Genomic DNA, 16,211 nt, shown 5'->3' on the forward strand with positions numbered 1-16,211 from the left:
TCAGTTGTTTCGGTGAGAGAAGAATCTGTAACTTACTGCAGTTTGCGGAAAATTGTGAAGTTTAATCATATATTTTATTATGAAACAAAATTATGCATTAAAGAGAAGTTTTTCTGCGTGTTTGATTTTGTTTTGGGTTTTTTTTATTGTAGTTTTTAGGAAGAAAATTGAAATCAACAAAAATCTGTGTCGGCAGGTGATATTTAGAGAAAAATTAGAATTGCCCAAGAAAACCGCAATCAGAGCATCTCTACATAGGAAGTCAAACATTAGGGCCAAACATGATAGATACAATTAAGTCTAAGGTGAGACAGAGGTAAAACAAAAAGAAAAAAATGCCATAAATAGCTATAAACATCAAATGGTTCTTCTGAACATGTAAAAGCATATCAGTATCAGATATCAGACAACAATCTACAGTGCTACTATAAAAGAAAGCAAGCCATAGTCCTTCTGATAGCTGGAGGTGAGACACTAAATGATGTTATTTTCAATGAGATATTCATTGAAATATTTATTTCCTCATTCCATGAATCATTAAAATGAATGTACTAGTTAAACAATGGAGTTGTTAATAAAAACTGAGCCGGGAAGATTGCATTTGCCTTATACTTAATGTTATACAGTGAAAAAGTGATAGAAATAAAACCAGAAAATAATGGTAAAGCATCTTTATTTGCATTCTACTATGACCTCATCCTGACCGCAAGGCAAAATGGGATATAAATAAACATGGAAGAGGTCAAGGGTTACAGCCATGCACAGTAAAAGTGTTGGAATTGTGTAGCTACATGAAATAACATCTATTTTGATTCATTAGTATGCAGCAATGTCAGGTTTTGTTATGGATTGCTATTTTGTCTTTTCTCAATTAAAATTCTACTACAAGTTGTATTTACAGAGGCAAGTTATCACTGGCCAGATCAAAAGCATGTCATCAGCATGCATCTTTTGACATACCTTTGTCAAAGGCATACCTTCAAGTCTAACACAGTCAGCTGTAATTAGACAGCCTCATACAGTAATTACAACAATATGTGATTTATAATACTAGTAAACTCTAGAAGTGGAGATGAACTCACAGGCAGCAGAACTATAGAGGCAGGATTTTGTTAAGATGAAGAGAGTGCTGACAATCAGCTTGTCATCACTGGAGGCAATCTCTCTATATATCTCTATATATCAGGAAGATGGCCACAAATGATCACATGCTTAATGAATACCTCAGGCATCAGAAACCCAAGAAATAACAGGAATCATCATGGAAGGACAGGCCCCTGTGCGGCATGCACCACCGGCAGATAGAAGAAAGGGCTGATATAGAAAAATCCTACCAATGGCTGGACAAAGCTGGACTGGCAGACAGCACAGAGGCACTAATCATGGCAGCACAGGAACAAGCTCTAAGCACAAGATCGATAGAGGCTGGGGTCTACCACACAAGGCAAGACCCCAGGTGCAGGCTGTGCAGAGATGCAACTAAGACAATCCAGCACATAACAACAGGGCACAAGATGCTAGCAGGCAGGGCATATATGGAACCCCATAACCAAGTGGCTGGTATAGTATACAGGAAGTGCCGAGGTCAAAATGCAATATGCCCCCACGGGTGGCCGAGAATGACCAAGCTAAGATCCTGTGGGACTTCCAGATAGACATAGTAGTGGTGGACAAGAAGAGGAAGAAAGCCGTAGTGTTAGATGTAGCAGTACCAAACGATGGTAACATGCAGAAGAAAGCACACGAGAAGCTTGAGAAATATGAAGGGCTCAGAGAAGAGCTAGAGAGGATGTGGAAAGGGAAGGTAACAGTGGTACCCGTGGTAATCGGGCCACACTCGGTAGGTCCCTCAGATTCCAGGAACGACATCCGAGATCTCTGTCCAGAAGAGTGCAGTCCTGGGAACAGTTAAGATACTGCGCAGACCCTCAAACTCCCAGGCCTCTGATACAGGAACCAAGCTTAGAGGACAAAGACTGCCCCCAGGGCCAGTGTGGAAAGTGTTCCAAACTTTTGACTGGAACTGTATATAAATATATTAAACATCCACCAGGCATGAATGGACAGTCTTAGCACAGTCGGTGGGCCTCAAGGTGGGGAGGATGCAGTGGGAGGAGGAGGTGAGCAGGGGTGAGTTTGCAGGGAGGGGAGAAGATGAGGAACTAAGGAAGGCCTGAACTGAAAGCGCAATGAAAGACTCCCATTCATCTAAGCCAGATCCCTTTGCGATGGCGGTGGCCTCAAACTTGAGGCAGGTACTGCATGAATAGACATTTATAAAAAATGCAGGTCAGGTTGGGAAAATAAATTCCAGAGTTTGAAATAAAGAAACAAATAATAGTAATGTGTTCTAACCATGTAAATAAATACATTTTTAAAAAGCCATTGATTTAAAGGGGACAGAAAACTTCCATTTTTAAATTTTCTTATATCTAGTAATATTTTAATTAGATAAAACCTCATAAAAACTTATGACCAATTTAACAAAAAAAAACAAAAAAAACAAAGGGTGGTCTTACATCATCTCTCATTATAACCACCTAGCATAAATACACAAGGTCAAGGTATTTCCTTCCCCTCTACTGCATATCCCAGCATGCAATTGGGCACTGTGGAGAGCAAGGACAGAGAACAGACAGGAAAACTGTTCCAAAAACTACACAGAGAAGACCCTGTTAGGTGACTTATGGCTCATATTTTCAGCCCTTCCACTGGCCAACCTCTGACTAGACACACTGTTTCATACAACTAGGGGCTTCAGTGGCCCCTCATAAATCTAATCAAAACTAACAGGATATGTGAAAACAGATCTGTTTATAAATGTACAAAAAAGAATAAAAATAGTACAACATAGGAATAACTTTATACGTGCGCACGTGCACACACACACACGCACACACACACACACACACACACACACACACACACACACACACACACACACACACACACACACACACACATATGTTCACTGATTAAAAAATTGACACTTTAATAAAAATTAATCTCATGAGATGAACAATCTCAGTTTAAGGGACTCTCACAAAAATAATCAACACTACATACAATCAAACATGTTGTCATAATCTGATGTAGTATCACTGTATGTCAGTATTGTTACTGTCTATGTCATTGTAATTGTGTTCATTTGTGTTTGTGTCTGTATCTGAGGTTTTAAAAGTGGTCTTTAATGTTTGATTAATGTTTTATACACTGACTATGCTTTAATGTGTTTGTACTCTTGGTATTCTTTCACTGTCTATAAATGCCAACCTACCAAATTGTAAATGAAAATTAGCCTGTATGGATAAATTGGGCATATTTACATGATGGGCCTAAGTGGTTGTTAACTATCGTGCACTGTCCCTTTTAAATAAATGAAACTAAACATATCAAAATACATAAGTAAATGTCAACATACACATACAAAGCTAAAAATCCATGCTTTAAAATACGCTTGCAATGGTTAGGGGCAAAGGCAAGTTTTTTGGAAGAAAAGTAAAAGGAGGTGCCTTACAGCAATGAAAGGAGGCAATATATCTAAGGAAAGTCTGTTCAAAACAGACTGCTTTTTTTTTTCAAATTCTAGAAATAAATACATTTATTCTTATTATAAACTAAAATAGAAAATGACACCTTTAAGTAAAGAGTTGGGCCAACTGGGCTGAGATCTGACTGCTTTGGGCAATAACATATACAACATATAATATTTTTACACCCATCAAAGCGCTCACTAATTTCTCATTCCCAATGAACAGAGATTATGCTCATCATGATAGAAATGTGCTATCATAGGATAGAGGTGATTATATTGATTAGCAGCATCATTCCCTCTAAGTAGACAAGTGTACACAAACCACGCTAGCAAAATGCCTTTAGTAGCATAACTAGATTCCTCACTGCAGGGTCAAGGGTTCTTTCAAGTTTGTCCTTGAAATTTCAGTTTCACCTGTGTATGTGAGGTTAAAATTGCAGTAAATAAGAAGAATGTTTAATATGTTTAAAAATAAAATGATGGGTGCCAGGGTGGCTCAGTTGGTGAGAATGCGACCAAGTATGCCGCATTTGATGCAGGTGGACCAGGTTTACATCCAACCGTGGCCCTTTCCTGCATGTCTCCCCCTATCCCTCTCACTCCTCACTTTCCTGTCTATCTTCACTGTTCACTATCCAATAAAGGCAAAAAGGCCCAGAAAATATCTTAAAATAGATAAATAAATTGATACTCGTAAAAAAATGTCCTCTAAATTAGGCTGTTAACTAATATAGAGACATGAGCAAAATGGTGATGGCTTCAATAAGGTACATCACAAATCAAATCTTGACAGACATGATAAAGTTCTGTGTTCTGAATTAGATAGATTATAACAATATAATCTAGTCTGAATAATCTCAACTCTGACATTCCTCTTTTCCTAATGAATATTATATTATTTTTAAGATGCAAGAATTCCTTCCATTTTTTGAGTGGCACCCAATCTAAGAAATAAAGCAACCAATTACTGGCTAATGCAAAACATCAATTGAATTTAGTATTTAATGGAATACACACACACACACACAAACATATATATATACACACACACACACACACATATACACACACACACACAGTACCAGGACACACTCATCCATTCATATGAATGGGTTTTGACTGGTACTGTATATAATTTAAAACATCTATCAGAACAGATTTGTGGTATATCTTAATTAAAGATGGAAAACAGCAGTGGCCCTAGAGATGTACCTTGTGGTATGCCTTTTTGACTACTTTGAAAAGGAAGACACTGGCATCTGTGGTAAAAAACATGAATCGTTTTGAGAGACCAAGATCATAAAGATTGGCAATCATATCAAAAGCTTTAATAAGATCTATACATACTGTAATCATATTACTGGATAATGTCAGTGTAGCACAAAGAGTAATTCAAGGCAAAATAAGATGAAAACCTTGTGCACACTCATAGTATGTGCTTCAGGGCACCCTGTGTCCCTGTGGCGATGTCAAGGAATACCAACAAATACTTCTTTAGAACAAGAATAGAAGGATCCTTTAAACATGTACCACTTAGACAAACCTCAATATCAAATAGTTCTCATGCAGCCTTCCAGTGGCCTTTACTTCCCACCAGAAAAAACAAACAAAAAAACCCCATAAATATCATGACAATTCAGCCATTGTTTGTCATTATTTATGTCTGCCTGACCCATTGCCACCATCAACCTCTGGATGAACTGTGCCTCAAAGCAGAACAAACATCAAACTGAAAGAACAAATGGTAACACACCAGAACTCCCAGACAGTTACTCATACATTTACAATTTGAAGCAGAACAAAGCAGATTTCTATCATTTATATTCAATATCCCTTAGTTTGGGCAACTCCTTCTGTGGAAATATCCAGTAAAACAGGAAATGTTACACATTCCACAAAGCAGCTACATTAAACCATAAAACAAACAATAAACCATCACAACATCTGAGGAAACTGGGAAATTTGAAACATGAGAACTGATAAAGCTCAAAAAAGCTGGCCCATTACTGGTATGACTAATTTAAATTTCCAATTACTGGACTTCCAACAACACATGTAACCACTAACTTGTCCTTTTTTGAGCTACAAACAGCTACTACATATAGAGGACATTTTAGTCTTGAGTACATCTTAAACAATGGTAAATATATATATATATATATATATATATATATATATATATATATATATATATATATATATATATATATATATATATATATATATATATATATAGTGTATGTGTCAAACACATAATAATTGCATGTTTCACAATAACAACAACAGCTTAAATGTTTACCACCAATTACATGGATGAGAATGTTACCCCTGTTAAACAAGATCTCTTATAGCCATGTATACCCATTAATGGACATGGAGAGACAGTAAATACTATTTCAAATTAATTAAGGAAATACTCTATTTTAATGAGCACAGCAATAGATTAAACTTTTTTCAGTCACAGGTGCATAATTTCTAAACTATGTGCCAAGATACAAATTACACTGATATGCAGATTAAACAACTCAGTCACAATGGACATGTGTACACAATCCACCGCATTGAATACCTTACCTGGAAAACTTCCTCATCCAGAATCCTGGTGCCGAACACTGTAATGCCATTGGTGCTGATGAAGGCATGGTCACTCCTGAGGAGAGGTTTGGTGAGCTTCTTCTTACAGTCTACAATAATAGTAACTTCCTTCTTCTCCACACTGATGGCTACACGGTGCCACCTGGTCAAGAACACAAAAAAGAGAATAGTAATAACAGAAAGAAAAGACAAGATGTATAAAGTTCAATTTGTTAATTGAAATGTTGTTACTATGGGGAATCTCACATAATACTTTAAGACCTTGACATAGCTGCTCAAAAATTATTCAAAGCATCAAGTGAAAATGAGGATAACTAATACAGTGTGGGGCATTTGTTTAGTCAATGACATGAAATTTGACTGTGAGCAATTTAGTTCTGTTTAATTGCATTCTAAAAAAAACATCAGCACTTTAATCAGATTATAATCCACGTTAAATACCTCACAATCCGCCTCAAGGAGAAAGAAACTCACAATACTCTGATATCTGATGCAATTCATTACAAAACATCCTGCAAATAACATAAACAACAGAGCTGTTTATGGTATATTTTGATCGACAACTACTATAGATGCAATGGGTTGACTGGGGCCACACGTGAGTCTGACACCTTCCTTGCCTCTGCACCATTTGCACTGCACTTGAAGGCTATTGCATACCAGGCAGCAGTGGACCACATTCTTGCCCCCACACTTTGGCCCTGTTTAACACAGGATTACACTCATTAAACTCCAAACTTAATCCTCCTTCTGGGTTACTTAGCATGACAGACGTGGTGAACATTGTGGAAAGTGCGTGTCGAGATCCAGGAAGGCTTGCTTTGCCAGAGCAGGAGACACACAGTCAAAACATTGTTGTGAGGTAGAAGATGAGACCTAGCATCATTTTAACTAAAGAGAGCAATCTAAGCTCTTTTAATCACAGTTATAGTTATTTCTGATAATTCATTTATCTGTGTGGTAAAGCATAATACCAGAAGTCAAAAATGTGTTCAAATGTCATCTAGATCATACACACACATTCCAGGGCAGGCAATGGAGCTTAGAGAAAAATAAATGTGCAACACTCTCTGGGCTTAGCAATACAGCACAAGGATTACTTGTCACCTAATATGGCAGAAAAGTAAATGTTGATTTCAGTGAGTTTTCCCAGACTTGAAGTACATAATGATTGGAGGGGTAACATTACAGCAAATGAATGCTGTAAAAGCATATTTTAAAAAGCTTAATTAACATAAAACTGAGGGTATACAATTTAACAGTGTAGCACATCATACCTTTCCTCGTGTTCCCTTTTTTAAATAAAAACAAGACCCATCACGATAGGGATATCCTCCCGCAATTAACGAAAATATAAAATAAACGTAACAGGATAACATTGCAGCCCCATTTCAGAATAGAAAACCCTTCAGCTGACATCTTATTACCATCTGCAAAACTATTTTCCCCTAAACTTTTATCCAAATACTTTTAGTCACCCCTGGGTTACTAACGACATCATACATGTTTCAGCAAAAATATGTTTTCAATATTAACAATACTCATTAAAACAATTTTAAGCATGCTGTAAGAGATTGATATGCTGTGATTATCTTTAACATTTCTACAGGTACTTTTTGGTATCCACATCCTAGAACAGACAAAAAATTTCCATGTAAACAAATTAGAGAAATTACATACTGTAGTCTTGTACAAGCGTGTATACTACATAATGCATTTGTATTTATATAATCTATAACAATAAGTCAGACATAATGCATACTTACAAGGTATTCACATCATACTATACTCTAGCATCACAGGCTAATCAATAAGGCTGTAGCCTAGAACTGATATTACTATATATGTTACTGGCTCTTTACTAAGAAGACTGGGATTCCCCAGAATCCTGACCTCAATCCGATAGAAACCTTTGGGATGAATTAGAGCGGAGACAGCGAACTGGGCCTTCTTGTCCAACACCAGTGTCTGACCTCACAAATGCACTTCTAGAAGAATGGCGAAAAAATTCCCATAAACACTCCTAAACCTTGTGGAACGCCTTCCCAGAAGAGTTGAAGCTGCTATAGCTGCAAAGGGTGGACCAACATCATATTAAACCCTATGGACTAAGACTGGGATTTCACTCAAGTTCATATGTGCGTGAAGGCAGACAAGCAAATACTTTTGGCAATCTAGTGTATTATAGTATCAACCCGAAATCTCCCATGTGGTTTACTCTTCACTTCAGATAAATATAGTTAAAGGCACACAGGGTCTACAGACGCCTGGATGGATGGATGGACAGACGGACGGACAGTGTGACGACAATATCAAAAGTTGCATTGGAAGATCAAAAAGGTTAATGCTCCTTTTCACCTTATTAATATCATCATTGGATGTCTATTCAACTAGAGTGTATGCTTCTTAGTAGCAATGAATCCATCCATGCATGCAGCCACTGAAGATTTAAACAAGGCCTTGAGCTGGAATGCCACTAGAGCAGAAAGTCCTCTGCAAAGAACACTGTTCCTAAGACAGTGCCCTCTCTAACAAAACAAGTAGTACATAATGGACAAAACAGCCTACAAGACTAACACAAAGCTGGCTGGGGGAGTCTGTCATTTGCTGAAAGATGCTCATAAAGCAGCATTATTGCTGACATGATACTTTTGAAGGATTTCCTTCAAAAGTATACACATTATAACTCATCTTAAGCCCATTTATATCACATAAATATTGTGACTGGGCTTGACTTCCTTTTAAAAAGTTCAGCATGGTCAGCAATTGTAAAATCTTTTAACACTGGAAGAAACTGTAAAACACAGCAGCCTTTCTGATTATTTATTCCCATCTTGCCCTTGTACATGGGCTCTTGACAGTGACCTAAAAGCTCACAGTGAGACTTTTGTGATTTCAGAACCTGGAAGCAGATAATCAGGTTTATGCTAAAACATTAAGCTCCCCATTTCTGGTTGGATGAGGTAAGGGAGTAAAAAGGGAAGTTTGGTGCTGCCCCCCACCCACCCTCTCTAAAATAACAGAGGCAGTGAGTTCATGGATGAGGTCAGGTTGTCCATAGCTGCCCTGCTGTGCCCCAATAATCCAGTGTCTCTCTGTCTCTGACCTGTCTCTGTGCCCACAGACCCCTGATGAGATGGATAATCCGGTGATGAGCACCTGCAGTGCAATAAGGGGAAGATCTGGGTTGTTTTCTCGCTTTTATTAAGAAGAACAAGTCAGTGGGAATCAGAAAATATTTTAGTTGTATTTGGTCATTTCACTATTTATAAATTGATTAAAATGCCATGATATTCATTCCATCTATTATGGAATTTTTTTCAAAAAAATTAGGAAACCATAGTCCATCTGCAGCAAATTTGGCACCAATAAATGAATGCTACGTGATTTTGTTTAAAAATTTTCAGTGCTACAAAATACTGTAACATTGGCATGTTTCCTTTGCGCCATGTTGCATTTTGAACCCAGGACTTGAATCCTTTAACTCTCTACGCCCATTCCTTCTGAATCAGCTTCAACTGTGGGACTGAGGGTGCATGGGTGTGTTTGAGTATGTGATTACAGGAGTAAATGGTTGAGATATGACATACTTTCCATCAGCAAGGTTGAGAGTACGGAACAGGGGGTAGTCCTCTGGGGTTGGCTTGCCAGTATGATCCTCATACAGGAAGACAGGTGAACGTCCAACTTCCACACCCAGCTGCTGGACTCCCTGATCATTGTAAATGGACAGTAAGAAGGACTGGAGGCCAGATTTGGGACGCACTGTGGTCAGGATGGAGAAATCCTCAGGAAAAACACCACCTGCATGGCCAAAACAGAAAAGTTAATGTGACTGAGAAAAATTCCCACATGACTAATTAAAGACATATTTAAAGATGATTGATCTATTAAATAATATTTAATTTAGCTACAAACTCTCAGCATCACTTCAAAAGTAATAAATAATTTCTTAGTAATGTAAGCAGTTGTTTTATCACAGTGAATTACTATAATAATAACAACACTATAATGATGCAACCTCACTCACTTCTAGACTTTCATATTTCTTCATTTTAACTTTGGTAAAATGGTAAGATGCATGGAAATCTACACAACATTGCATGGTGCATTTTTCTCATGCCTGCCTAAAGTCCAATAAAAGCAGTCACTCAGAGCTAAGACAAAAGGAACAAAATCCATTATCAAAATCCAAGTTTGCACATAGCAGTTGAATGTTAGAGGTTTATCTTACCAGGGAATAGCTGCGTGGTGGGGGCACTGGCCTGGATGTTCTTGGCAACCCTGTAAGCTGTGTCTGGTGTTGATGCTCTTCGGTTTGCACAAAATCCTGCTGTTTTTGTCACTCCTTCGGGGTAATTTTGAAATGCTAGTACTTTTAGGACATCCACTGGCTCTGCTGTTCAGAGGGCAAAGAAAAATAGTTACGTTATTGAACAGTTTTCTGTGGGTAACATGAAGGTGCACGTCCTCTTCATTACCACCTCATGAACTATATAGACTGGAAACATAAAACACAGTCTACTGAAATAGTACATTAAAGTGAAGACACATTCTCAACATAGTCCAAAGATATTAAGGGAACAATAATGAGTTTTGGGGTTTTCAACACTTTGAATAAATTAATGTGTTCTTGTGCTTGTAAATAAACACAGGGCACTGACAAGGCCTCTACTTAATGTTACACTAAATTTCATAAATTATGTGGGTTTTTTTGTTTTTTTTTTAAATACATGTGTTGTGTTGGTTAAGTGTGGGGTTCAATTTCTTACAAGTATATAAATAGTTAAATTGGGAAATGTAGCCTTGCCTAGGCTCTACAATCTCGTCTGACAGGAAGTGTTGAAGCCAAGGCATACCAATGAACAATGCACCAACAGAGTTCTAGTTCTATAACACCTGGATAGGTTTACCTTGATAAGACTCTTCAATCTGATGCGCTTTACATAAAGGAGCCTATGTGGGTGCAAATGGACTCCCATGGGAAAGCATTATAATTATGCTTTCTATTCAGATCACTGTCTCACCACATTAGGGTGGGAAGACACCAAACCGCAGCCATATACTGATCATCTGTCACGTAGACCATGGAAGATGTTTTGCTGTCCAAGATCGAATAAAATAAAAAAATATATATATATATTTGATGCATAAATTCAACACTTTCATACTCAATAAAAAAAAAAAAACAGGGACTCACTCACTCCATGAAGCAGATAGCAATATCTCAGTAAAACTAGCAATACAACTGTAAACTGTTAGATGTAATGACATATGTGCGTTTTTGTGGAGCCGAGCATGCCAAGGTGCCTGAAAGCACCAGCAAGCCTCTTCTGATGGATCTAAAGCCACTGCTTTGGTTGGCATGTAGAGGTCAATAACTTCTCTTTCTCTAACTTCTTGACACAGATGTTAAAAAAAAAATCTGTGATGTTGAACATTTTCTGGTCAACAATCCACCAATGGCAAGGAAAAGAAAATGAAGAGCCCATTTCATTTAATATGAAATGCATGTGGTCTGGGAACAAGCTCTTGTCTTAACATCCTCTACTGAATACTGAAGGTGCCACTAGCACTTCTCATACAGAAGGTAAGATCATTAGATAGTCATACAGTAGCAGATCAAAATGCTAGTTTGTTAATTAAGTAAATTATTTAGACCTAAAAGATAAAGAACACCTCTGTGGTTGTGAGTCAGTGCATGTCAAGGTTTTCATTAAGGAAGCATAAACACACTGAATTAATATTTTTGATGTCACTATATGCATAGACAGCCATCGTGCACAAGACATTTGGCGGGCCAGGTATTCTTCATAGTGCAAGCAAAGACAGCTCATCTGCTTAAACTTGTGTGCAAAAACATACACGTCAAACTATAGAGGTAATCTGAAGAAGTCACAAGCCCTTTCACAAACATCGTCCACAAATAGCTCTCTCTAAGGAATATCTGTGACTCTTCCTTTGTGTCACACAAAAGACACAAAGGAAGATAAGGAAAGTTATCTAAAAACAGAAAAAAAAAGAGATGCTGGGAGCTGTATCAGCTGTAACTGTGGGAATACCCTCGCTAGGGACAATATGGCCATTTATATAGCTTGTGAGGATGAAGCAGCTACTTATTTTGGAGAGTGAACTGAGGAACTTATTGTGAATTCCTGCAGAGTTGCTTTCAGTCCAAACTCCAGGACTCATATGTTCCAGATGTGGCAATTTGGCCAGGCTACGACCCTCACACAGTGGTGTTGTGAAAATGTCAATACTGGCCAATCCATCAAGGTGGCCAAATGAGTGTGCACAGATTTTTAAAAGAGTGCATCTGACGAGCTGGTGCGTTTGCCCTCAGGGCTAAGTAAACAAGCCACATAGCTGTGAGCAGAACTCAGGTGGTACGGAAAGATGGACCTTCCTTAGTCTGGAGGGGAAACTAATAACTGAGCTGCTAATGCTCTGTTGTTTTGTTGCTCCTTGTATGGATCATAACACAACCCAAGGAAGAAAAGAATGGGAGGAGCGCTATGATGCATTATTGCTGTAAGACATAAAAGAGATTTGATATGTCTGTCGTGTTCACATGTGTACATAATTTTAAACTGTATGTTCCAAGAGATAACATAACACCATTCACAACTGAGGCCAAAATGTTGCCTCAGCTCATCCCTAATTACACTGTACATAACACTTAGGCATCCTATCATAAATCCCACACACCCCTTCTTCTTTTCAGCATTTTTGTCTTTAAGGTAAAGAAATGCCAAATTGGCTGGTAAGTGGAGGAGGACCTTTTCACCTGCAGCTCCCTGAGACTCTAATAACATCATCAGAATGTCTGTCCCTAATTATATATATATATATATATATATATATATATATATATATATATACACACACACACACTCACCTCTCTCCCCCACTCTCCCTCTCTGCTTCCTTTAACTTGCAACACGCTGCCGGCTAAAACAAGACAGCTTTATGCTGTTGTCATACCAATGACTTCTCTTCCTTCAGTTTACTTTTCCTCCCTTTTTACTGCATGCCTTCATGTGAAAATCTGGGTTTACACCTTTTTCTAATTCCAAAAAGGCCACATCTCTTAAAAACCACTGTGATTATCATATTTTAATGTGTGTTTCAATTTGGACAAGGAAGTAAGATTGCCTCTAAATGAGCTGGCAATATCTATAAATGTGTGACAGCAGACAGTAGTCCAGCAAGGAGCTGATTAGCTCTTGTTCCCAGTTGGGCATATTAAGGAGAAGACTCTGGAAATGCTAGCTTTGTCTGCTGGAATGCACATCTGAGCCTGTGCCCCAGGGGCTGAGAAAACGTGTCTGTACACTGCTAGATGAAGAGGGCACCCTGCAGGAACAGCTCTGACTGCCATAAAGAGCTCAGAAGAAACTAAGTCCCTGGAACACAGAGCCTGCAGCAGGACACTTAAATTGTACAAAGATGCCTCTAGTTGTTAGTTCAGTTATGAAATGATACATTTTCAATTTAACCCACAAATTCAGTTCATTATCATCTAAATTTGCAGGCTCTGTAGTACTTTAAAACAAAATATGACAACAAAATACACAATGTGAAATAAATAAATACACAAAATCATGAATCATTTAATTTGTACAATACCAACTGAAACAATTAAACTGCATTAATTCAAACGTTTAGTAATGTCTTGCTTTGCAAGCGCAAATTTTCTGACTACCACTAAAAACCCACAGCATAAATTGCAGTTATTAGATAAATACCACAATGAAGATCATGTTTATCTCTATCAGTATTTTTATGAAACAATGAGTCCTAACAGAGTTGTAGGCCAAGATGTGAGACCTATGCAATCCTGAACCATCTCACTTGTGGCCATAATAGTAGGCTAGGTCCATATGCAGGCCTGCTCTTTGAAGGCTCTTAAATCATAGGGAAGTTCAACAAGGACCATCATCAAATAACTGCTCAATACTTAGAGGGGAAGCATTCCCACCATGGACACAGCACAGCCTTGTCCTGCAGCAGACCAAACCTCTAAGTGCAAAGCTGGTGGGTGGCAGGGGGAGGGGGTTGCACAGGCCAGCTTTTTGGGCTTTGGTGTGGACCAGGGCAGTGTGGAGATAGGGTGAGCCTGCCTGACCACTTTTAGCCCCCAGACAGCCAGAAGCTTTACACTCTGCTCTGACAGGTCTGAGGTCCACTGAGACCTCTGTAAAAGTGGACTTCATGAAAACATACTCGCTGTGTCCCCAGACCAAAACTGTCATGTCAGAATGTTGGTGCCTAAGAACCTTCAATTAATTATCTATCTATTCACATGTTAGAATTACACCCACTTATTTTATCCACTCATTTAATATGAGACTAGCAATCAGATCGAGACCAAATATATAACAACACCAATCCACAGTTCTGTCTTCTAATATCAGTGACATTGATGTTTTCAGTGCAATTCAACAGTTGTAAGAAACTTGTCAGCAAAGTCCGACAAATGTTCAGTGCCATCTGGCTGGAAAAGTTCACCCTGCTAACCGTGTTCCAATTCACCTAGCGGACCACAATTCAGACAAAGAGGGTTCTTTTTGTCCAAGTGAATCTTACAAAAAGCCGGGAATGCTGCTCTGTTTCCTGATCTTTATAAGCACATACCAGCGGCTTAGGATGAATTTAATTAGGCCATGTGTTTCATCTTCGCCGCAGACGCTTTTCATTCATGCGTAAAAGTAGCACGAGGTAAAATGTGCTTTAATTAGCAGGATTTTGGTCAACAAATACGCGCACTTCAGTCCATGACTCATGAGCACTACCTGCGTTGCTTTTATGAAAATATTTAACGGCTCTCTTTACAGTGCAAAAAAATAGGACGCACTTTTGCTGTGCCTTTTGTTCGGTGTTCATCAGCTTATCAATATAGGGTAATCTTACCTTATTGTAACTAGTCTGTTTATTAAAGGGAGAAATACGTCTAAGTGTGATCCAAACATAACGCTGCCTTCTCCAGGTAAGTAAGTGACACCCCAGTCTCCATCATCAGTTACCCAGTTTTGCCATCCGGTCGGCGTTCCGCTCCTTTTTGGCCATTAAAAGTTCATTTGAGATTTTTTGGCCATAGTAATCTTACCTGCTGTGACTTTAGCAGCCTGTAGAACCAAGGTTATAGTGATGACTGCGGTTACAGTGGAATCCATAAGCCACCTTTTCGTTTTCCACCTTGTGGACCACCTTTGCATCTCCATGGTCGCGCGCCCACAAGTGTATAAAACTTCTGGGCGACTTAGGTGATTTTTACTGACGTCCCTTCCACAATCCCAAATGATGATGGAAACTGTCCTACAAAAAAGCCATATGTGACGAATTTAAGCCTCTTCTCTCAGCCACAACGAGGCCCTGCTCCTCCTTTAGCGTGCCCAGCCTTCACAGTGAAGGTAGTCGGGCTTTATCCAAAACGCAAAAAGTGCAATCGGTACACTTGGTGCGTCCGCGGACAGGAGGGCTGGGCAAGCTCCACAAACCAGAGCAGCGATTACAGGGAAATGACAAGTGAACCAGCCCCCGATTAGCAAATCACGGGGCTGGAAATTCTCCTTCGGGTCCACCCATTGGCTTTGTTGTGCGCCCCCCGAAGTCTCTTCAGAGCGCTTTTGATGAAAGAAAACTTACACAGCTGATAATGACCTAGGAAAGACGAAATAATAGGACTGTGCATGCAGGATGTTCTATCATTGATAATATCTTCAATCCACTAGAGACTACATCATTTGTCATCCATAATATTTTTCATAAAGTATTCTAATCTTATGCACCATTCAAAGTAATAGTCGTCAGTTATTTGGCACCAAATAATCAAACAAATTAGCTACTGGCACCAGGCGCTGCTTGAGAATCACTGATACATCTTTCATCATTACAAACACTAATCCACATGGTTTTCCATGTTTACACTGGAGAGAAACATGAAAGAACAGAGAAAGAAATAAAAGCAGATCTTGCAAGGTCTTGTGGAATTAAAGAAAACACTTGAATAAATCAGTGGAATGCAGATACCTTGCTTTGGGGTATGAGAGATCAATAAATGTTATGAGTTATGAACTTG

At 38.6% G+C, this 16,211-nt stretch overlaps 1 protein-coding gene across 5 annotated transcripts in view; it reads right to left on the bottom strand.

Moving 5' to 3' along the window:
• Positions 1-15,612, bottom strand: part of col11a1a (collagen, type XI, alpha 1a) — a 73,020-nt gene extending 57,408 nt beyond the window's left edge. For 4 of the 5 annotated variants that reach the window (XM_030756262.1, XM_030756258.1, XM_030756261.1 and 1 more), the window contains exons 1-4: positions 15,240-15,612; positions 10,365-10,529; positions 9,721-9,934; positions 6,110-6,272 (exon numbers count right to left, since the gene is read on the bottom strand). In XM_030756262.1, coding sequence (XP_030612122.1) covers positions 6,110-6,272; positions 9,721-9,934; positions 10,365-10,529; positions 15,240-15,354 — 657 coding nt within the window. In that variant the 5' untranslated portion in view covers positions 15,355-15,612. The remainder of the gene's footprint in view (positions 1-6,109; positions 6,273-9,720; positions 9,935-10,364; positions 10,530-15,239) is intronic. The other variant, XM_030756259.1, reaches the window with a different exon arrangement.
• Positions 15,613-16,211: the final 599 nt, after the last annotated feature.

Source organism: Archocentrus centrarchus, chromosome 20, assembly GCF_007364275.1.
Source record: "Archocentrus centrarchus isolate MPI-CPG fArcCen1 chromosome 20, fArcCen1, whole genome shotgun sequence".
In the NCBI taxonomy this organism is placed as follows: Eukaryota; Metazoa; Chordata; class Actinopteri; order Cichliformes; family Cichlidae; genus Archocentrus; species Archocentrus centrarchus.